At 39.3% G+C, this 23,240-nt stretch overlaps 1 protein-coding gene across 1 annotated transcript in view; it reads left to right on the plus strand.

Moving 5' to 3' along the window:
• LOC104135673 (propionyl-CoA carboxylase alpha chain, mitochondrial) overlaps positions 1 to 23,240 on the plus strand; it is a 252,781-nt gene that overhangs the window by 212,090 nt on the left and 17,451 nt on the right. The window contains exon 20 of the mRNA XM_035889044.1: positions 2,389 to 2,491. Within this exon, the coding sequence (XP_035744937.1) occupies positions 2,389 to 2,491 (103 nt within the window). The remainder of the gene's footprint in view (positions 1 to 2,388; positions 2,492 to 23,240) is intronic.

Raw genomic sequence — 23,240 nt, forward strand, 5'->3', positions numbered from 1 at the left:
AATTCCAGGAGGGAAGTACAACTTGCCGAGTACTTGGTATTAGCTGCAGCTCTGGACCTTGCCCTTCTGACCACCAGTGTTGCAGAGAGCGGAATTATATGCCTGTGTGGCTGTTTGAAACCCAGGCAAAGCAGCGATCATAGTCATGCCTTTCAAGAGGCATGCATCCTGTTTGGAGATACACTTGACAAAGCTCAGCAAGACAGGACTGAACAAAAATAATCCCTGCTGGAGAACAAGACTGTCTTCCCTTTGATGGCCAGCAGCCAGATTCATGAGGTCACTTCCAGTCAAATGCAATATGAAGCAGGGCCGTGCTGGCAAGGTTGTAAGGAATCTCATGCCACCAGTGAAGCGGATCTGCTAAGCTGTGTTTGAGACGAGGTCTTACCTCTTACACAAGAAATATGAAGTTGCTATAAACCATTAAATCCTGTTGGTTATTGCAGTGGACTACCATGGAGAATTTAGCCAGGCTCTGCCAAAACCCTGCTGCATTCCTCCTTCTGGGGGCTCTGATACCAGGAAGTGCAATGAAAACATCTCTCAGCTTGCTGCCTCCTACCTGTGCAGGAAATTCCTGTTCCTCTTCTTCAGGAACACCCGTGTCTGTCACGTTTCCTATCAGCCAGTCTAAATGTTTTGGTGACATGACAGGAATTTCAAGACGAGGTGCTGAGAAATGTTGCACCCAATAAGCCATAGAGATTTCCTCAGATTTGTTGTTTTGACAATTGCTGCTGTATATTAAATGCAAAAGGTAACACTTGGCATCATTAGTATAGCAACAGGTTATTTTCAGTATCTGTTTTCATGAACTCGGTGGGTAGTGATAGTTAGAGGTGAGCGAAGTTGTTTGTTGAAATCTGGTGTAGGCCTTACCTGGCCTGGATCCAGAAGTAACTGATGATAAGCATGCAGCTCTCTTTCTAGCTAATATATTTAAGGTGTCCGTTTCCCCTTTTGAGGCACATTGCAAGGCACAATTTTTGGAAACTCCTTGCCTAATTAGGTACCTTGAAATTGTACTTACTTAGAATTCAGGTGTCTAAAAACCCAACCTTCTTAAAATAATTTTTGAAATCCTTATCCAGCCAGTTTGTTATCCTTAGCTTAGGCAGGTAATTTCTCCTCTCATGGGTTCTGAAGGCCTCAGAGGTGCCTCTCCCTCTTGATTCTGCATGGAACTTGAGCACTCCCTTTGGGGAAATGTGGTTCCCTGGGCACGTGAATGCTCAGGAGGATGCATGCGACATAACACAGAAAAACGTGTTTCCAAGTTTTAAGACTCTGAAGGCTGCAGTGAAATGGTGTAATAAGCTCTCTAATATACAATAGGCGAACATTATAGCAGAAATAATCCTTAAGAAGAGACCTAAAGGTGATTAACTTATCTCTATAGATTTCTTACAGAAAAAGTAAATGTGTAAGAGTCAGCATGGAAGAAAAGCTATACCAAAATCATGTGTCTTTGTTTTACTGGAGTTTAAACTCCACGTTTCTACCTTCTCTTTAGGCCACATGGTGCTGGCTGATGCTAATACATGGCAACCACTCATTAGAAAAGTTGTAGCATACCTTTGGACACCAGTTGTTATAACAAAGTGGAAGAGACTTGAGAAGTTAGGATGAGGAAACCGAAATTGAATATACATTTAAATAAGATAGCTGAAAATTACTTGTTTCGCTCTGAACTTCCAAGAATGGAGACTCAGAGCTCATTCCTTTGCTGTCAGGTATGCTTCTTTAAGCTAGATTCAGGTATCTTGTACTGCCTGATAACTGGTGCAGCCATAGAATGCTGCAGGAATAGCTATAATCCTGCATGTGGGCTGTGACGATATATAATTTTTTCAGTTTGCTTGAAGGGTTCTGTGGATGAGATACTCTAAAAAGTGTGTTAATTATAAAATTACTTGTATTACTTGTTTGGCTGAATCTTTTGTCTGTAATTGGCCTTTAATTAAGGTTTACTGAGAACGAGATGAAAGAAATAGTGATTATATTTTGCCCTTAAAAAAGAATGCTCCAGCTATCGCTGTTGCTATTCTCCTGCCAGCCCACCTTCTCATCTGCTTTTCATCCTGTTTGAGCTAATTCCGCAGCAAGCGCTGGCTGTATTCAGGAGCTTCCTATAACTTTATCAGCACACGCAGTGTGTCAAGGCAAATCCAGAAAGAAAGCAGAGTGTATTTTCTCCTTATATGCCATTTGACAGAAAAGTGTATTTAGTATTTCTTTTTTTCAGGTATGCTCTCCAACTGTGTCCATAGAGTAATGATATCACACATCCTTGATGACCAGCCTATGAGGCGAGCGCTTCTGGTTAAAATGGGAGAAGCATGAAATCTCTGTTAAAAATTCTTCTTCTGTCTGTTTCTTTTTTAGAATTCCTATTGCTAAATCAAAGAGAAGTAGCTGGGAGCTCTCTGTGCGTCTAGGAGATGGAATTTACCCGGTTGCAGTTTCAAAGGATGGCTCATCATTTTCTGTAAGTTCTGCTCATTTTCGAAGAAATTTGTTGTATTGAGTCAATGCATATTATCCTTGACACCTGCTAAAATTCTCTATCTGTTCAATGACCAAACAGATATTTGTTTTTAGTAGGCATTTCTGTGAATTACCAAACAATACTCTCAACGTTAATTAAATAGTTCTAGCGTACAAAGATTTTTCTCTGCTTGTGCCTGTGGAACACTTTTGTACCTACTTGTTTATTAAATTAATTTTCTACTTAATGACCCTGTTTAGCGTTTTGTTCAGAAATAAGGTCTTATGCTCCATTGTAGATATGAGAGCAAGAAAATAAGTGTGATGTCAACAAAAATTACATTAGCTTAAGTTAGTGATTAAAAAACTGAGTCAATGAACCAAGCAAGTTGAATGCGTAATCATACTGGAATGGAATTATTCAGCACCTCTGGTAAAACTGTATGTGGTGATGGTAAAATGCCAGTGTTTCAAGATGTGCCTAGGTCACTTCAGAATGTGTATAAACTATTGTTTTTAGAAATATTCTAAGATAATTACTTAAGCATTTAATGTTGTCAGCATGAAAGTCAGAAAGATAGACCATGGCAATAGAATAACAGTAATGCTGTGTTCAGCAGTTCAGCTGTTCAGCAGAATAAAGCCAAGGTGCAAGCTGGTTGAATTGGAGTATTGAGAAGGTAGATTTATAGAGAGAACTACTACTTAAGTCTGGTAATGGTAATTCCAAAACCAAACGGAGATTTTTTTTTTTAAATAGTTGACTTGCACAGTATCTGTTTACTCTTAGGCAAAAGTTTTCAAAAGGGTCTAAAGAAGTCAGTTTTTCTTAGAATCGTTGAAAAGGAGGACTGTGAAGAATCCCAGAAGTCCTCTACTTTACCTCTGACAGCTGTTTACTCTTCTTGCGTGTCTTCATTGAACTCTGAAAGAGAAAGAATGCTGAACATGTAATGCTGTTGCTGGTTTATCATTTTGACATACAGAAAATCAATGCAACCTATACCACAGTCCAAACCTGTCTCTCAGTTTAAATGGGACTGCTAAACAGTTCTGATGTCTTGCAGCAATATGAGCATTACAGGTAGCATAAGCCCAGTTTAACGAGGTACATACAGAGTCTGATTTCTAGTCCTTTGGGTTGTTATTCAAACAAAAATAACAAATGCAGAGGTTCCTGCTCTTGTCCTTGCGTTCCTGCAGTGTGCTACTGCTGTTGCCTTCCACTGCTCAGTAGGGAGGCAGGAGCACCCTGGGGGAGCTGAGCACCCCCCAGCGTCATGGGTGAAGGGGTGCATGAGCAATAGGGAGGAAGTAGGGGTGCCAGATAGGATATGCTGCGTGCCCTAAAGGTTGAGCCAGAGGGTTTGGCAATGGAAGCTTCTGCATTCTGATTCTACCCTAACCACGCCTGTATATTTGGGGAGAGATAATTCCTTATTTATTTGTACCTGGAATATCCCATAGCTGGTGAAATACCTCACAGTAGGTGGATTTCACTGTGACTAGAGGTCTATCTCGTTTAAACCTTATGGTACAGTGTATTAAAATTAACTCCCGAGTTTGGGTTTGTAAAAAGCAGGTAGCTATTTTTGAGCACCAGGGTGGTTTAGTTACACTTTTTCATTGTACTGGATAAATGTTAGAGGACATGTTATTCTTTATTAATAGTTTTCTTTTTGCTGGGGTTCTGTGATTGCGCTGCAGACAAGAGAATATAGTAAATATAGCAGAGTCAAAAATCTGAATTATCATGTAAAACTTTACAGTGGAAAAAACATTGCCTTAAAACTGCAAAGAAGAAAAGTCAAAGACTGGGAATGAGAAATTTTGTTCCTGATCAGAAGCTATAACATACCATCAGAAAAATGTGGGGAAATTCAAAGCTTGCTTTATTAAATTTGCTGTCAGAAACATAAGCCTCACTTTTTGAATTTCTGCATTTACTTTTTGCTATTAAATTGGTGTGACATGAGCTCCTGACTTTGTGGGTTGTGTCCCCTTGTGGCTTGCGACAAAGATAGCTGAATCTGTGGTGCGGTTAGGTAGCCCGGTGGGAGGGCCACCTTCACATTCCCCTTCAGAAGTTTACTCCCACTGCAACCCGTGCATTGCAGCAGCGGTGTTCGCATCCTGATTTACTTTGTTTACCACTGGGACTCTTCCAACAGTGACTCCTTTTTCTTTTTTCCTTAACTCTTCTACTCTCGCCAGCCAAAACCTCACCACCTCACAGTGTGCAGCGCTTTGCTCTCCGTGTGGGGAGTGTGAGCAGCAGGCTCCTCCATGCTTCCCGCTGTTTGCAAGCAGATCATTCGTCAGCATCTCGGTCTATGGGTCATCTGTGGTTTTCTTCCTTTATCATGAGAATCTTAATGAATTGTGCAGTGCTAACTGCTCTTTGCTGCTCTTTATTTGTCAGGATTTTGAGTTTTGTAACCATCTGTTTTAGACCACTTTATTTGTAACAGAGGTCCTTGATGCAAGCTGGCTTCAGGCCACTTCAGAGGCCTTGCTTCCCCAAACTGAAGGATTTAAAAGATAAGTGGTCAAGCGTGAGCAATACTGTTTGCCTGAAGCAGTGCAAACAAAAATATAAGTTTTTTTGTTTCCAGTAGAGGTTAAAAGCTTTTGCGAATCCTAATTTGATTTTTTCTTTTAAAATAGTAGTAGTTCTGTTGTTATTCTGAAGCCAGCAACGTGTATGCTAATACTTAAGTTTGTATAAAATCAGTGTACTAGAATTTTCAGTATCAGACAGTTGTTTCTGGTGATACCCTATCAACATAAACAACAAACAGTTTCTCAATGAAAATATTCTAATAATCTGACTTGAGAATTAAAATTAGGCAACTTTGAGATCTGCTTGCTTGTGTACCAAGAACTCTCCAACTAAATTAATGTAAATGTCATTTATTATTTTGTCTTTGTTCTTTGTCCTATATATTAATTATTAGAAGAATCTTTAAGCTAGCTGCTTGTCATATATATCCATTTAATTCTTTGGAGGACAGTTGGTCAGATTCTGGGCTATGGTTAGTATTCTTCTTGTGCTTAAAATTTTTCATCTTGTCAATGGAGTTAAAGATCTTACAATCAAGATTACTGCTAAAATAGAATTTGAAGGAAGAATACCCTCCTTTACATAAGACTAATGTAAAATAGCAACAAACGGCCTAGAAGCATCCCGCCACCGAAGTCTGGAATCGTTTGTTTAGTTCAATTTCAGACAGGAATCTTCTTCATCTTGCTGTCTTTGATTGCAAGTCTGGCTATGAAATGTGTTTAATTTATGATTTCATTGATACGAAGAGTTGATCCAGTTTTGCTGATGAAGGTTGGAGTCTGTTTGTTCTTTACGAAGCTTGAGTGTTTTGTAGAGTACCGAAGGGTGGGAGAGACAAAAGCAAATGGGAACCTACATATATTCAGCAAACCTGGTAGCTGTGTGGTTTCCCTGCACCATACTAAATTGACCCTTCAAAGCCAGATGTCAGCCCCAAGGATGCTCTGGATCCATGTGATGGTGGCTTCATTGCCTATTCACAGGCTTCCACTCCTGGCTGCTCACAGCCAGTGTGGGCTCCCTTTGCTAATGGTCTGCTGGAGGGGAGCTGACCTCCCCAGCCGTACTGTGCGCAGCCCCTTAGCCACTGGTGTGTGTAGGACTTCGGTGTCACGGTCAGCCATGAACTGACCTTCTCTGATCTGGATGGATTTCATGTAGATAACTGTCCTGGTTTTGGCTGGAATAGAGTTAATTTTCTTCCTAGTAGCTGGCATAGTGCTGTGTTTTGGATTGAGTATGAGAAGAATGTTGATAACACACTGATGTTTTAGTTGTTGCTGAGCAGTGCTTACACTAAATCAAGGACTTCCCAGCTTCCCCTGCTCTGCCAGGTGCACAAGAATCTGGGAGGGGGCACAGCCAGGACAGCTGACCCCAACTGGCCAAAGGGATATTCCAGACCATACGACGTCATGCTCGGGGGCAGTTGGCCTGGGGGGACAGCAATCGCTGCTTAAGGATGGACTGGGCATCAGTCAGCAATTGCACTATGCATCACTTGTTTTGTATATTCTGTGTATTCTAATATTATTTTTTTTTCCTCTGCTGTTTTATGAAACTGTCTTTATCTCAACCCACAGGTTTTACTTTTTTTCTGATTCTCCCCCCCCATCCCACTGGGCAGGGGGAGAGAGCGAGTGGCTGGGTGGTATTCAGCTGCCTGCTGGGTTAAACCACAACAGTAATACACTTGAAATATATAATAAAAATAGTGGCAAAGAATGTAAGTGGCCTAAGCAAGGGAGAACATAAATACATTGGACCAGGTATCCAATAATAAAGTTCAATTTATTGGATCCACCACTGTATAACTTTCATTCAGCAAAAGAATGAAAGATAAGTAATTATATGACTGTAGTGCGATCTCTTCACTGCTATAACCCACCCTCCTTACTTCCTTCAGTATTCTTCAGTTTTCTTTTTCTGTTATGAATGTCACTCGAATTTGACAGCTAAGGAACGGTTTGTATTAATATCTTTGTGGTGGAGAGGTGGTAGAAAAGGAATGGGTCATCTTGTTTTTTGTCTACACCTCTGCTTTCACAAAAGCAGTGGATGAATCCAAAGGCTCAAATGATGAATACCAGCAGTAAGTAATTACACTTTCGGAGATTCAGTCATGCTTCTCTTTGTTTCAAGTTCGTTGCTCTATGCGTAGGTTGAGGACCTAATTTTTTTAGTTCAACAAGGAATTTGTAGCTGTATTTTATGCAATAAACTGCATTCTTGAAAACCTTTTTGGCATAATCAATTTTCTGATTCTTTGTGATAGTATAGGAATCCTCTGTCTTGATAACTATTGCTGATTTGCATGATTTCTCTGCAAGTAATTGTTGTTATTCGCCTTTTTCATGTTTGAAAACAGCCCTTTCTGTTACAGTTCTTCATCTCTTGTAGTAGATGCATACCTTTCCAGACCACTTAGCCTCATCTTCTCATCTGTTGAGTTGACAAAGAATTTCCAGATGTTTTCAGTTATAGAGTAGCTTCTTATCATTGAAGTTGTGGTGAATGAAAGTTGTTTGTTTTTTTTTTTTTTTTTTTTTTTTTTTTTAAAGAGTAAGGTGAAATAGTTCAGAAGTTACTTTGAGCAAATGGAAATTTGATATATTTCCAGAGGGACCTATATAGGTCAAATGCTGAATAAAAGGAGCAGAGAAGGCTTAATTACCTTTTTTCACACTGCTACTAGAATGGGCTACCGTTTTCACAAAATATTGGATCACTTCCTAAATTCAAATTTAAGAACAGGTAAATATAGTACAGAAGATGAGAATTTTCTGAAGCTTGTTCAGCCCAATGAAAAATTGATTAATGAATGTTTTTAATAATTTTTAGGAAAAAGGTTTCTTCCCTGTCTTTTTCATGAGAAGTAAAGAATTTATTAGGTATCTGTGAAGGTGGAAAATTGGCCTGTGTACCTCTTAACATCTGCAGGAGAAAACCTGTTGTATAGTACATAAATGAGAGCATAAAAATACAAATCGAAGGCATTACTGTCATCATTATTTGAATACATCCTGTATCATCAGCATAGAGTAGATAAGTAGTTATCTGTATTCTTTAATTTGGTTGGCAAATTCATGTATATCTAGTTATGATTAAGCTTTGGCTTCAAATTAAAATGTAATAAACATTTAATTAGGAGAACTCTGCTGTATTCATTTGCTGTAAATTTTATGGCTGAGGGGTAAGTTGCTTTTAAAATTACTTCGGGAAATATTTTCTTTGGTTTTCTCCCCTTGAAGAGAATTTACAAAAATGCTTAAGAAGAAATGTCACCCCAAAATCAAACTAGATGAAAAGCATCAAGTGTGAAAAGGAATAGTATAATGTAAAATCAGAGCAATGATACAGAAGGTTGATGTAAGCAAACTTAGTCCACATTTAATTCCTTAAACACAAATGTGAATGGAGGGGGATCATAATTCAGTGCATATTAAGTTCTGTCGTTTCAGTAATCCATGTAGAAAAATAATGTTGCCCAGCCCTATCGGTATAAAATTAACGATCTTGTTAAGAGAATGAATAAAATTCCAGAATTATTATTACTAGTATTTTACATTTCTGGTATGCTTCAGGCACATAATAATATATAACTAATTGGTCATATAAAAGAAATACGAGGGCTGTATTAATAGGGATGAAAAGGAAATACCTGTAGGGGTTAAAACAATAAGAGGGGTAGCCAGTACAGATACAAATTAACATATATCCCCAGGAGCAGTAAATGAAGATCTTCTGGTTATAGTCTAGTTCTAAATATATATTGTTATATATCGGAGTGTTATATATGTTACGTTGTTATAGGTATGGAATAAAATACACTGTTATTCCAATGTCCTGTATTAGTTTGAATGAAGGGAAAGTGCACGTGAGCAAGGGGCAGGTCAGTTAGATAATCCTTACAGCTCTAAGCAGAAAAGTCGTCCTGACTTTTTCCAAGTGGTTTATATTTTACTTGCAGAGTAGCACGCAAATTCTCTGTTGCAGTACATGTGCATTTGTGTAAACAAAATTCTTCATTACCAAGTTCTGTAGGTTGTATACCTGTAGTAACTATTGCTTTAGAGGTTGTGTACCTACTTTTACTCTTTTAATTCAGGTTCAAATCCAGAGCATTTTCTATTTGTAAGACTTATGTGTTTTGCGTTTTAATGCGGTAGGCGTAAGCTAGCCCTGTGGCAAGAGCAGAACCCACAGTTTCCACCCTTGCAAAACACTACTTTTATCACTGGGCTATAGGAGTGCTCATACTTGTTGACTGACTCTGTGGCTTTGCGGCTCTTACATTTCTTTCTGTACGGTGGCAGATTTAGATTTACTGGCAGGGTAGAGGCTGCTCCATCCTATCTTGATGGGGTGGGACAGTTTCTCCCGGGAGGCAAGCACTGTGGCTCGAATCTTTCAGTCCAAGGAGAGCGTTGATCCTTGTGTTCTGACTCTGTGGGCAAGTGCTTTAATTGCTACGTTTCTGTGGCTGCTGACACTGTGTTTTTTAAATGAAAGTGGCCTTGGCCTCAGTATCTTGTTGTGAACGCAGTGTTTCTGGTATGCATTTCCACTCTGCTGCATTGAGTGTCTCTGAGAATTTAGATACTGGGACATGTTAGATGAGATAGAGGTAAAAATGCTTCGGTAAATATTAAGTATACTCATATAATATTTGTATGTACTTGTAGTAGGTGTGCTTGTATACTAAACAAAAAGAGAAGCAGAATTTTTTTTTTTAAATACCACACCAGTTTAGCAGTAGGTAGGTGTAAGGGACTGGTACAATAGATGCATGTTTGCTTTGTAAAGAGAAGTCATTGGTGTGGGTTTTTATCTCTTGGATTAGTTTATTCACACAGTTCTCCATAAGCATATAGAGAAAATATCTACAAGGTTGAGAATTAAAAATTACATGAAAGTAATGAATGAATTGTGCCGTTTTAAATATGCTCTCCCCTCTATGTCAGGGTGGTGTACTAGCTTGCTTATAGTAGTTTTTGGAGATTTGTAGTTCTGCTACAAAACTCAGAGTAAGATACAGTCTGGCACTGGTACGTAGCCTACAAGAAACGTTTAAAAAGAAAATGCAGCGAAAGCTGTGAAATGCTAAAATGTAAATTTTTTTAAAAGCGATTGTGGTCAGTTTGGATAATTATTTTCCTTTTGTTAGAATCAGACTTCTCTTGATTGTTTTAAAATGTAGTTCTTAGAAGGCAGAGAAGCAGCTAGGTTTTTACAATGAATAATTCTAAATTACCTAATGAAGAGTTTTACCTATACAGGTGGCTTCATAGGATGAATTCCTATGGTATGAAAATGGACACTGTGTTCTGCCATGGGTCATGATCCAGTGATTCCAGGGATTCCAGTGAACAATAAATGAAATGTAAATTAAATATCTGTAACAACACAGATAACATACCACTTTCTTTCTTCAGAACATCATGTTTTTGGCATAACAGCATTTAACACGTCCTGCCACCCTTCCAGTCCTTCTGTGGTCTTTTGGTGTAAGACTGAAAACTGCCTGGGGCATGGGTGTTGTCTTCAGTTCATGTATGTGCCATGCACACTTCAGATCCTGCACCACAATACTCATATTATTATTTTCTAGTTTCTAAAAACAGTGCTCACACGAGCATCACTTGGATGCTTTTCTTTACCATTGATTTTGCATCCAACGAAACTGGAAAGAAAAAGCCCAACTAATTCTTTCCCGTCTTCAAAACCCCCTCCAACTTCCCAGCCCCCCTCCCCAAATTTTGTAGAATGAATAGATTAAAAAATGTTGTGAGCAAAAAAAAGCTAATGTAGTGTTAAGAGCCTGGCTTATTACCACAAAAGCCATAGTTAACTCCGCAGCTCCTGGATGGTGTTTCATCTTTAATTCTCTTCTCTGAGCAAATCTCAGCACATTTAATATTCAGTATGACACTCTACTTTGGGATCTCTTAATGCTTTGGCATAGGGGGGAACTATAAGGTCGTTGCTGCTTTCAGTTGCTTTCTTAGCTCTAAATTTCTTTGCTGCTTTTCCCCCCTTTAATTTAATTTTTAAGTAAGCCAGACTATTAACATTACTTTAATGTAGCTTTTATGGCTTATGAAAAATAATGCTGCTGTAGTGGATAGATGTGCGTCAGCTGTGACTAAATGTTTTGATGTAGTCTTCTCAAAAGATAGACTAGAAGAGCTTTCCTTTGAAATATGTGAAGCAGTTTTAGACACAGCTTCTCAGATGGATCTAATTAGTCTTTCATATGGACTGGATGTCCGTTTGTTGCAGCTGAATTCTCATTTCATTCACCCATAACTAGAAACACCTCGCTTCAAACGTGTTTCTTCAAAGAAAGAAGGGTTTAGGGTTCCGTGTTTTACTGCTTTTTGATGTTGGTTTCCCTTTAACTGAGAAGACCTTATGTTTATACAACTGTTATTAAGAAAACATAGCTTTGTTCGTGAGAGTTCATTCGGTATCAATGTTGGCTATTGGTAGAAGTCGGAGATCTGTGGAATAGATCTTGCTATACGAGACTAGTGGGACAGCTGTATGTCTGGCTATTAAGCTTGTTGTAAGGAAGATTTGAATGCAAGCAGGATGTTCTAATAAAACCGGGGAACCTGGGTTGTAGGAGGATGAAAACGAAGGTTAGAGGTACAAATGATCAGACTCATCAGTGGAGAGCATTCCTATTTATTATTTATATACAGTAGTCACCAAAGAGGCATTGTGCTCTGTACTGCTCACCCTTTAGGATACGTTTACAGTTTAGTATGGTACACGGGGACTAACCTAGTTTGGGCAGTGCTGCATTAATGCAGCTGTGCTGCTCCTGGGTGAACTGGCGTGTTCCGAGCTAGCACGCACATCTCCACGCGGCCCTGCATTGTGCCATGTTGTGACACCTCTACAACAAAGAATACCACGGAAGCTGTAGTGGCAAGTGTCTGATTGACCAGTGTAAAATATTCAGTGAATGACACTCAGATACTGCTATGGTTGATGCTTAAGGAAAACAAGTGGAAGGAAGGCAAGGTGACAGATGCTCTGCCTCTGTCTATTCCCCACTGGCTGCTTTGCAGTCATGATGTTCTTTGGAATAAGGGGAATCGGTTTGCAGAAACAGGCTGACTGTGCTGGCTGTGCTTCTCTGCTCCCCGGTGATGTAGCTGAGCTGGTTTGGCTTCTGGTGATTGCCATTCACCTCACCTCTTCCTTGTCAAAGAAGGGGCCGTCCTGCCCAACTGCCTCAGATGGTGGCACCCGGGACACGTTGATAGGAGAGGAGAGTGTCTCTTAGATGGTTGAAGAATCCCAAGATCCCTGCAGCACTGGACGCTCAGGTAGCCGCATAATTTCTTGGGTGGTGTGATGGGCTGTGAGCTGTCTGGCATTGGTGGAACTGGCTGGTCTGTGGGGCTGTCTCTCAGGTCCTTGCTACTTATCCACATCAGTAACTACAGCAAACTTGCGTGTCTGCTAGGAAATGCTCACTGCAGTACTTCTTCCCGCCCCAGCTTCACCCAGCTGTTTTGTCCATTTACCTCCTTTCGTAAATCCTCTGCTTGTTCACAGGTGGCTTCATACTACCTGTTTGTCCTGCCAGAGAGCAGGTCTGGGTCTGCTGTGCAGCCACGTACAGGTTGGCCAGCCTGGCTGCTGGGTGACAACCAAATTGTCCTTGTGTTGTCCAAAAAGAGGATTCATGGCCTGGTGTGCAGTGAGTCAGTTGTCACACACCCAGGAGAGACGTTGCATATTTATTTCATTCTGCAGAGATGGGTCCTAGGTGGTAGCTCCACAAAGCTAGCACCCCTTGGCACACAAACAGCAGCTTTTTATACACTTGGAGCAACAGTTGTCAGTTATTTTGTGATCACACCTAATCATATCCATTTCTTATTGGCTCTTACAAGCCTCGTGGTCATTTAAAGCTACAGTGTCCTTTCTTTGTACTATGGATGCCCTGTAAGGAAGGGTCTAGATCTGGGCAAGGGTCCTTTGACCTGGGGGTGTGATTCTTAGTATTATAATGAGGGTTGTTCTGTTGAGAGTACGTGGATCTTGTACATGGATCTTGGGTTTGCTTGTCAAGTTTTAGGTTTTCAAAACATCTTGGTTAGGTGTCCTTTTCAGGCCTAGTTGTACCAAATGTACCAACAATACATTCCTCTGATTAAATGTCCCTGTTGTTATTTACAGAGTACATCTGGTATCAAAAACCATAAAATTTTTCGAGCTATTCTTCAAACACTTTTCTGTCCCAAGAGCTGAACGGCTGCACTCATTTTGTTCTCTGTGCAGCTTCTCATTTTCATAAAACTCAAAGGGATTTTAATGTGTTTGGTTAATATGGACCAGTCAGTGGGTTCAGAAGGTGAGTCTGTAGTGGGGATTTAGAGGAGGGACTCAAAAATAAACAGTGCATTTTGTTACGCACCTTTTTCCTTCCAAGATCAGGCTAAAGATAATGTTATTGAAAGGGTTAAGAAAGAACAAGGTTGTTCTGAATGCAGGAGGAGGGAAATTATTTTAAATTATTAAAAATGAATTGCATCACTGTCTGTTGCTCACATAAAGAATAAAAAAAGGAACCTGATTTAAGTAGTCATAACCTACTGCCAATGGTTTATTTCATTTTCTGAAGAAAATCTCAAGGACATAACAATAAATTGAAATCAACTGGAAACCAAAATAGACCTATAGCTCCCCAATGCTAGAATTATTTCAGGTAATATTGTGTGCACCAGTCTTTATTTCAAAGGTTGTAGTTGCAGTTCCAAAATCACTCAGATTTAAGGAATGCCAGATGTCAGGTGTGCATTTTGCAATAGCATTAACCATGTGACTGAATGCAGGATCCCTTTGCTCTTCATTGTATTATATAGGCCAGCTCTGGGCGTTTCCCATAGTTTGTGTAGCGATGGGGACTGTTGTCTATAGACCTTTGTTTCATTTGTTGTGGAAATGTAAAGAGAGGCAATGTTGGAGGGGAGGGCAAGGAAGAGAAGGGTCAGGTTAATGGGGCTGTGTGCTGACTTCTATCTCTGCCTCTGCCAAAGTCTTTCAGAGGTGCTAGCCAAATCTTTGAAACCATACTTTCTATAAATGGAGTCACTTTTGTATGCTCTTCATTCTGTGGGCCTCAAACATTGCACTAGAATCAGTCATGGAAATGCTGAATACTTACAGCTGCTGGGGAAATCGCTGCTATCAGAACATTTAAAGTTACAAAGCAAAGTACTCTGCAGTAGCAGTTCTCACGTGCATCGTCTGTTAGTAGGATCTCTTTTAAAGTGTAATCTGTTGATGTCTCAGCTCTACTAGATGGTGCGATATGATGGGAATGTGGTGAAAATAAACTGACGTTTCTCTAATGTGAAAGATTGAAATACTACGTGCTCAGGGAGACATGATAAGTATGATGAAGAAAACAATACTTCAATCTGTGGACTAAGACTTGAGTAGCGTGCAGTAAGCCTACCTGAACAATTTGGAGACTAGTTAAATGAGTGAGTATTGTTCAGTAATGTGTCCACAGTATTTGAATATGTTGAAAATACGTATACAAAGGAGATGAAGTCAGGTAGTGCTTCACATCTCAAATTTTATCAGTATGTGATATTCATATGAAGTTGTGTCCTAATTTAGCAACTCCGTGTGTGTATATGTGAGAGAGAGAACTCCCTATGTTCTTATTGTAATAGATCTTCCTCTTTTTTTTCCCCTCAATTTGCTTTGTAATGTAATGCTGATACTCTGAGGATTTGTTAGCTGGGTTGGTTCCATTAAGGTCATTGCGTGGACCTCTGCAGTGAGCTGAGAGTGTAATTGCTGGTAAGACTGTCATTTTCTGCACAGCGCAGTAATAGAAATGAACAGGAAAGGTCAGGAATTTGAGTTTTATTCCAGACTCCATTTCTAAAGGGTGGTCAAGCATTCAAAGGTTGTGCCTTCTGCGTGTTTGCTTCTTTTTCCTTACTGCTACTAATGTGTCATTTTTCAAGTCCTGCCTTTTCCCAGCTTGCCTTTTTGTTTTGGTTTCATTCTTCTGGCTAGCCCTAGTTTCCACCCCTCAGTCTTCTTGCCTGGTCCATGCTCATTGTCTGGCCAGTCTGAGTCTCCCCTTTGGACTTCCACATCACTTAGCAATCAGTCTTGGTTCTCTTCTACAGGACCCTCTCTCACGTAGCTGTGCACTGCTCCACAGGCCTCCAGGCTTTCATCCATGCTTTGGTCCTCATTTCCATTTTCCTTTCCCAGGGCCTCAGCATTGTTTTTCCTTGTTCCATTTCTTCTACCTTACTATTTGTCTGGCTAGTCCTTTTTCTATCACTCTTTAGATATCACTCTCTTTTCCTTCGTCCTATGCTTCTAGCCCCTCTTCCTTGCACAATCAGTGCATGCTTCCATTTATTCCATTCTCTGAATTAGGTTTCATGTGTTTGTTACCACTACTGTTTCCTTTCTCTATTTTCAGTCTTCTTGCTCCATAAGTCCCCTGTACCTTACTTCTTCCTCCAAATTTTCCTCTCCATCTTTTCTGCACCTCCTTCACTGACACTTCCAATCTATGTTCCAGTCTGCTTTCTCCAGTCACGGGGCCCTCAGTGTCCAGCTTTTGTTGCTTGTGGGTTGGTTATACTGCTGCTGCTGCTTTTGGTGCTTGGCCCTAGCAGGAGTAAGCATTGAAGCCACAGATGTGACAGCTTTGTTAGGTTTATACTTGACCTAATATTCTACCGTATTCTGCAATCCAAACCCACAATTTAAGGGGAAGCCATGTTCAGCCCCGGGCTTGTACATGTTAAATACAAGGAACTGTCTCCTAGAAATGTAGCTGTGAAGTGTGGTGATCTACAGCTATAGATGGGATTTGTTTTTTGAAATGCATAGAACTCATGCAAAGTTATGCAGTTTGCAGGAGGGTGGAAGAGATGCATGCCAACAGTTTCACTTCCCAGGCAGATTCTCAAGCCTCTGTTCCAAATCATAAAGGAGATGTCGCAGCCTTTCCTAGAAGAGTAAATAGAATTTAGTAATGTGGCCAAAAATGTAATGTTGTTTTGTGTCAGAAATGGCTGCATGTTTCTCTCTGAAATTTCCCCTTTCTAAAATCACTTTTAAATGACTGTTCAGCCTAAACAGAGTTCATCTGAGTTGTAAGAAACTGAAAATGCAGAGCAATACTGGGAGGAGTCGGTCTTTGGCACTAAGGCTCTTCCCTTCCCCCTCAGGCTGTAGCTCCGCGTCCCAGACCCATGCCTTTTGGCAGGCTCTTCCTCTGCTCCTCCCGGGCTCCTTCTGTCTTCATTCCAACCTTGTCTTTCTGTTGTGGCTGCCCTCTTGTTTCCACCATCTAACCTCTATCAGCTGTTTCCTTTATTGCCGTAATCACTGTGTATTTTCACACGGTGACCTCTTTGTCACTGTTGGAGCAGCCCAGCTGTTTGATGCTAACAGACTGGTTTGCATGCAGTTTATCCCATTTTAATTTACTATTTTCTCCTACCTGATAGTGGAAGGAGGGTAATAGTTTAATGAAAAGTGTGTATGGTTAAACTGGCATCTTTATTTTATTATGGTGAGCTTTGCATATTGTTAATTTATAACAAACATACTTTTGAGTAATTTGGGGCCTTTTATATTAGTTTTATCATCTGAACTCTCAACGGCAAGCTACATTGATGGCCAGTCAACGTAATAGAATCACACAATGGTTTGGGTTGGAAATGACCTTTAAAGTTCATCTAGTCCAACCCACCCTGCCATGGACAGGGACACCTTCCACTATATCAAGTTGCTCAGAGCCCTGTCCAACCTGACCTTGAACACTTAATAGGCAATAAGCAAGAATGAAGACCAATTTTGTTTTTTGAAGACAGCAGCAATAATATCCAAATCTCAGGAAACTGAGAGCCTGTGTCTCCTTTGTTTAGCAGTTGAACAGACCAAGAACAAAACCAGCCAGAATAGGGTGCCCTTGAACAAGCCGGCAGCAACTCTTAAGATAAACCAGAGAGAAACAGACCCTCTCCCTTACACAGTTAATGGATTTTTTCCTGGCCTTGGCCAAGGAAAACTTTCTGAAATAGGGGAGTTAATAGGAATGGAGAGGAAAGGGCCAAGGGATGGTCACTGTCAGTCACAATCAATCTGTCTGTCGGTCTACCCAGCCAAAGTCCATGGGGGAGATCAAAACTTGTTGGCCCATTACATTAGATACATCTGCAATCCAAACTGAGCCAAAGGTGATTTAAAGTTGCGCAGGCTGACCCTGTGGAGTACAAATACTCATTACTTGGTTTATTGTAATTTATGTCATAAATCCCAATTCATAATGCATGGTTTTGCTTTGTAAAAATGTGCTTGAAACAATTGAATTGCTAGATGGCCTGAAGAATAAATGCTTTTGGGAGCATTACTGAGTGAGATCTTTTGGATCTGTTGAACAATTCACATTCCCACCAGAAGCTGTTTCAGTAGCTAAGGGCGTGCCCCAGAAAGTTCAACGTTAGTAACGCTTTCCAGAATAGGTGGGAAATGATTTTGAAAATGGCAGTAGGAAGCATGTTTGATGTTACACGCAACTCTGGCATTTTCCAGTCATTTGGAACTATTAACCTGCTTTTCTAGATCTGCCGGCTCTTTCTGTGGATAATGTGCTGCTTTTTTTTATTCTTCAGCTGGAATTTTTTAACACTTTCCATTAGTTTATCATTTTAACAAGTTTACTTCTGGTTCAGTTAGCTGGAGTGGTTAACAGATGCAATTACTTCAGAGTATAAATTCTCATTTGGTCTTCTAGGTTCTATTCCATCTCTGTTGTATGCTTTCCTAACTATCAGCATATATCAGTACTTAAAATTAGAATTTTAAAGCATGTATTATTCATCTTCTCTAGATCAGAATTAAAAACAACATAGGCTGGCATGTTATATTAGTTCTTCAAAATCTGACAATGTTGTATTTTCTCTCTCATTTAGGCCTAATTGGCTCTTTAAAATATTAAAACAAGAATTGGTTTAATCCACATGACACAGTTTGGTGGATTTTTCAGTTAAACAACTGAGTTTTGAGGGGGTTTTTTTGGATCTTTTTGTTTTGGTTTTTTTTTTTTTTTTTGTTAAATCAGCACTAACCTGCATTGTGTTTGAACTGGAACATAGTGCTCCAGCTCTGAACCTGTATCAGTGGTGCCTGTCACTGGCACCAATACTGAAGAAAGCTCGATGCCAATTTTGCCATTTGGTCTTATACCTAAGAAATGTCTGAAGAGTACATAAAAAAAAAAAAAAAGTACAGGTAGCTTTGGGAACAATAACATTTAGAAACAGCTTCATGACTTGGAACAATCTCTGAGTATATCTTACTATGTTAAATCTTTTTCTTGTTAAGTAATGACATTAAAAGCCAATCTGTGCAAAGCACGTAGAAGATTAATTATCACTGGGAAGAAAAGAGATGTCTGAGGCTTTCACCTGTAAGGTACCCTTTATCTCCAGCTGAGTTTGCCAGCCTTTATTGCTATTTGTCATCTTCCCCAACAGGTATCTTGATAGTTTTTCCGCACTGCCCTTTATACTTTGAATTACTCCCATAATGCCAATACCATCTATTAGTTTGTTGTCCTCTCCCACTGAAGGTTTTAAATATTTGTTTGGCTTAAGCAAAAAAGTAGACACATTCATTTAACTGGTGTATACTTCCTTTTAGAAACAATTAATTTAAGAGAGAATTAATGAAGATAAAATGTCTATTCACAAGTTTGAGGACATTGTAAATACAGAACTAAGGCCTATCTATTACGGTGCTTTTCATGTAACTTATTTATGAAGAGGGTATTCATTATTTTCTGCTAAAGCAAACACACACAAGGAGAGTTTTACATATAGCTTTGATATGGCTTTATGGTGCGCATCTGTGGGTGGTCTTTACCCATGCAAGTAGCCATCTTGGCTTACAGCATTTGGTTTGAAGGAATGAAATGGGTTATGTAGACGAGGACTCTCTTAATGAATGGTTCCCTTATGTGGTGATCATTAGGGCATGGTGGAACTGTTTGGTTTCTTTTAAATATAAAGCCATTTAATTTTTTGCTGATAAAAATATTATGTGATTCTCAAGAAAGGAATGGCAGGGATCATTGTGTGCCAATATTGTACATCGATGCTTCTTGTATGATTTTTGCATGGATATTCACACTTGTATTTTTATCTTTAAATTTTTGGTACATGTGTTTAAGTGCACACTTCTATAAATGTATGCATCCTATTTAATCATATTTTAGCACATTATTAAAAAAGCATAGCATTATTACTGTTTCATAGCATCTTAAATCTCTCAACCAGGGAGAACTGATTTTTTTTGCATTCTTTTCTTTCTTCTTTCTCTGATTGCACCTTTTGGCCTTTCTAAGGAAATACGTTTTGTGTAAATAATCTCTTGGGTTTAGATAACCTTAAGCTTCAGTGCTGTAGGAATTCTGCCCTGAGTTGCATGCTGTCCTTTAGCTTATATGGAAACTTTATCATTAGCGCAGTCTGCTGTGGAAAACTAGGATGTTTCTTCTCCTTGTTCTAGTGTAAGTCATCTGTATTTAAAATAGTAGGGATAACTTAATTTTGATTGTGTGCATCCAAGGCTAAGAAATATTTATGGGACTAATAGTGGTGGTTGAAGTATATCTTACTTTCAAAGGTGATTTTTGCAACATAAGACATAATTTTTTTTATTGCTCTGGGCTTGAGGTTTTTGTTTTGTTTCTGTAAATTTAAGGATAATATGGTTTTGTTAAATTGTTCTGCACTATGTTGCATGGCAGAGGAAACGGGGCTTTTAGAGATGTAGGCTATTGAGAGTTTGGATATCAGATCTAACGCAATGAAATGGCTTATTAGGATCATGGAAAACTAAAATTCTTGCATTGTTACTGAAACTTCACGGTACATGCAGCTTTATAATTTTGTTGTCTGTTTTACTGGAAATAGGTGATCAGTGGTTTTAATGTCTACCTTAGTTAAAGCATGCCTGAGTTACCATCTTTTTTCAGTTCTCCTAAGATTCCTGAGTTACAATGAAAAGAAAGTCCATTGGAATATTTTAAATTGTTTGTCTCCATGCCAAAGATGAGATCCATCCTCATCGCTGAAAGAGCTCTTCTGGTGACTGGTGGCTGTCTGCCTAATGTCAGCATCCATACATCACCCTGTGTGTATAAAAGCTAAGACCTTGTTGAGTGTGAAGAGCACATCACATTCAGCACGCCCTGCTCTGGTCTGGCTTGAGTCCAGGGAATGGGAAGAAATAGGTTCTGTCAGAGTAGGTGTAAGCTGAAGACTCCTCCTCTTCCTCTTCCAGCTTTCTTAGTAGTGAGTTTATTGAAGATTCTTTTTGTCATCTAGGGCTGAAACCATAGTCAACGTGTAACAACAGTTGCCAGCTTTTTATGATGGGGAGCCTGCCAGCAGGCAGCCCTGTGCAGAGAGCATGGTTCATGCTGGATCAGAAAAGGGAGCATTACCTGGTTTGGGTCGAAGGATACCATGCTGTCATTATCAAGTCTCGGAATTTATTTTTTTTTTAGGGAAAGTATGCTCTTAACGTGATCAACAACGCAGCAGCAGCATTTATGTAAATGGCACAGTTGTGTCATTTCAAAAAGGGACAAATGGTACCTTCTTGTGGAGAGAGATCTTTGTCTATGAACTATTCACACCGGAAGTGGGCAGATCACCCAGGCAAATGGACTCAACACTGAGAAGCTGGCTTAGGGGGATTGAAAGTGTGTTGTGGCCGCATTCAGGAAAATCTTAAGCCTTCGGAAGCTTGGCAAGAGAGAAAGTGCTTTGTTTCCAGGGGTGTGGAAGGCTGGCAGGCTCCTTTGCTGCTGAAGTTACTGTTAAAGCATTTGCTGTCAAAATAAAAGAAATCTTGTTTTATTTTTAACAGGAGATCTGAGAAATGGAGTAAAAATTTACTCTTTGACTGTAGGGGCACTGTCTTTCGCTGTCTCTGTAATTGCTGTAATTCTGGCAACGGCTTGTAAGACCCACAAATATTTTCTCCTAAAACTACTCCTATAGTTTTGTGACTGCCTAAACTTAAAGCGGAACTAACCTGCTATAGCTTATGTCCCAGCAGACACCTGTTGATCCAAGTCTTAGTTCAACCAAGTTTGGCTGTGTCAGTCCTACGATGAGCAAACTGAATAAAACATAGATTTCATTTTTAGGGCTATAATAAAGCAGGATGCACCTGCAGAAAAAAAACAAACAAACCATCAATAAATAGGTGTGTGGTTTGACATACAGAGTTTGGAATTACATAAAAGGATTGATTAATTCCAAATAGTCCCCTTTTAGTCACATGCCAAAGTCACAGCAACAGATAAAGTAAAAGCAGTTAACCAGGGTTCTTATTGATATGGCTCCATCTTGACATTCTCCTAATTCACAACTAGGTTAACTAGGTGAGTAAAGTACTTCAGACCTCTATTTTCTGCCTAGTTGAGCCGCTTTATTCAGTATTTCTCTGCTTCTGAAGATGTAAGGTTCTTTTCTACATAACATAATGATAAGGAGGATTTTGCAAGTTTGAGCTTTATTAACTGAACTAATGCCTTAAGCAAGGCTACAGATGTAGAATATGTGTCTGTACAGAAAATATATTCAGTTTTTACCACTTATAAGACAGTTCTGCTATCTTTTGTCTGGAAAAAAAATGTGTGAAGAAGAAAAAATTGGCACATATTTGACATAAAATGTAATACTAATGTATCTATATTGTGTTTTTTTTCTAAGTAGTGTAATGGCTTGATAGCTTGAACGACTTGGAGAATTTGAAAAGAGAGATCTCTCTGTTTTACATTATCTGGCTGCACAGATTGAAAATGTATGAAAAGTTTCCATTGTGAGGTGGCTGAAATTCCTTGTATCAGAAAATACCGATGCCAGGGGCCTCACTCTTAATGGCATCAAAGCTAATTCAGCCCGAACCATCCCCGCTTCATGGGCAGGAAGATATAAGATTCCTATAAAGAAATGCGCAAAGCTACAAAATGATCAGATGTTGCAATTATTAACAAACAGAAGATCTGTAAACTTAAGGCAATAACTGGCAGCTTCTCAGATAGAAAGTTTCATCAAGCTCCTGGGTTTTTGAGACTTTCTTTTCATTAATCATATAATTCTGAATATTCATTTTTCCCAGTCCTGCTTGCCATTACTATCATTAGACACCACCTTTGTTGTGGTTACAACAAGGAAACTCCCCACAGTGAAGATCAATGCACAGCCAGGTAATTACATTTTATATGTATGTTAACAAGCTTTGATTATTTTTGTAGTTAATATAGGTGCTGTAATGCAAAATAGAGAACTTCCTTAATTTAAAAAAAAAAGCTTAGATTTTAAACTCTCTCTATTGAAAAAGTAGAGATCATTTATTGTAGAGAACAGGAGTTAAAAGTAAACCTGAATGATGGGTGTTCTGGCTCATGGGGTCGTGGAATGAGCCTGTCTGAATTCAGTTTTCATAGAATTATTCAAGAACATGCCAAAAATTTTTCAAGACTGATGGGAAAATCAATACGTAAAATATATCTGGTTTGCTTTATTGTGTCATCATTTTGTAATTATAAAAATGCAGTGTTAAATATTAGCATTTCATTATGTGTTTAGGGCTTTGACAGCTGGTCTTGTTGACTGTTAAAGGTATTTTGACATTTCCTAGATACTTCACCTGCGAACTGTCAAAGGTGTGTATGTGTGTCAGTCTTCGTAGCTGGCAGTAATGGGTATGATTGCTTTGAAAATTGGTGTAGATAGGTAGGCAGAAAAGTTTTGTTTCCTGGATTTTCTGAAGAGCAGAAAAAATAGGCTTTTTTGTCCACTTCAGTTGTTCATCCTGAAGGACTTTTACTGCTATTGTTTCTTAATATAAATTAATAAGCTCAGGGATACCTAAGTTTTCCATTCTACCATCTATTGACTAGAAAGACAACAGACATCGTTTCAATTTACCCATTACAAAGTTACCCTCTTCTGCTTCTCCAGTCCTTTCCCAAAGCTTTTCTGTTAGGATGCCTGTAAAACACTGACGAGCCAGAGGTTAGGCAACAACCGTGTGGCCAGTGCTCATCATACCAAATGGTGCCCTTGCCAAGTCATCGTCTTCTACAGGCAGA

This window comes from Egretta garzetta, unplaced genomic scaffold (assembly GCF_000687185.1).
Source record: "Egretta garzetta isolate BGI_Z169 unplaced genomic scaffold, ASM68718v1 scaffold182, whole genome shotgun sequence".
NCBI classification, from domain to species: Eukaryota; Metazoa; Chordata; class Aves; order Pelecaniformes; family Ardeidae; genus Egretta; species Egretta garzetta.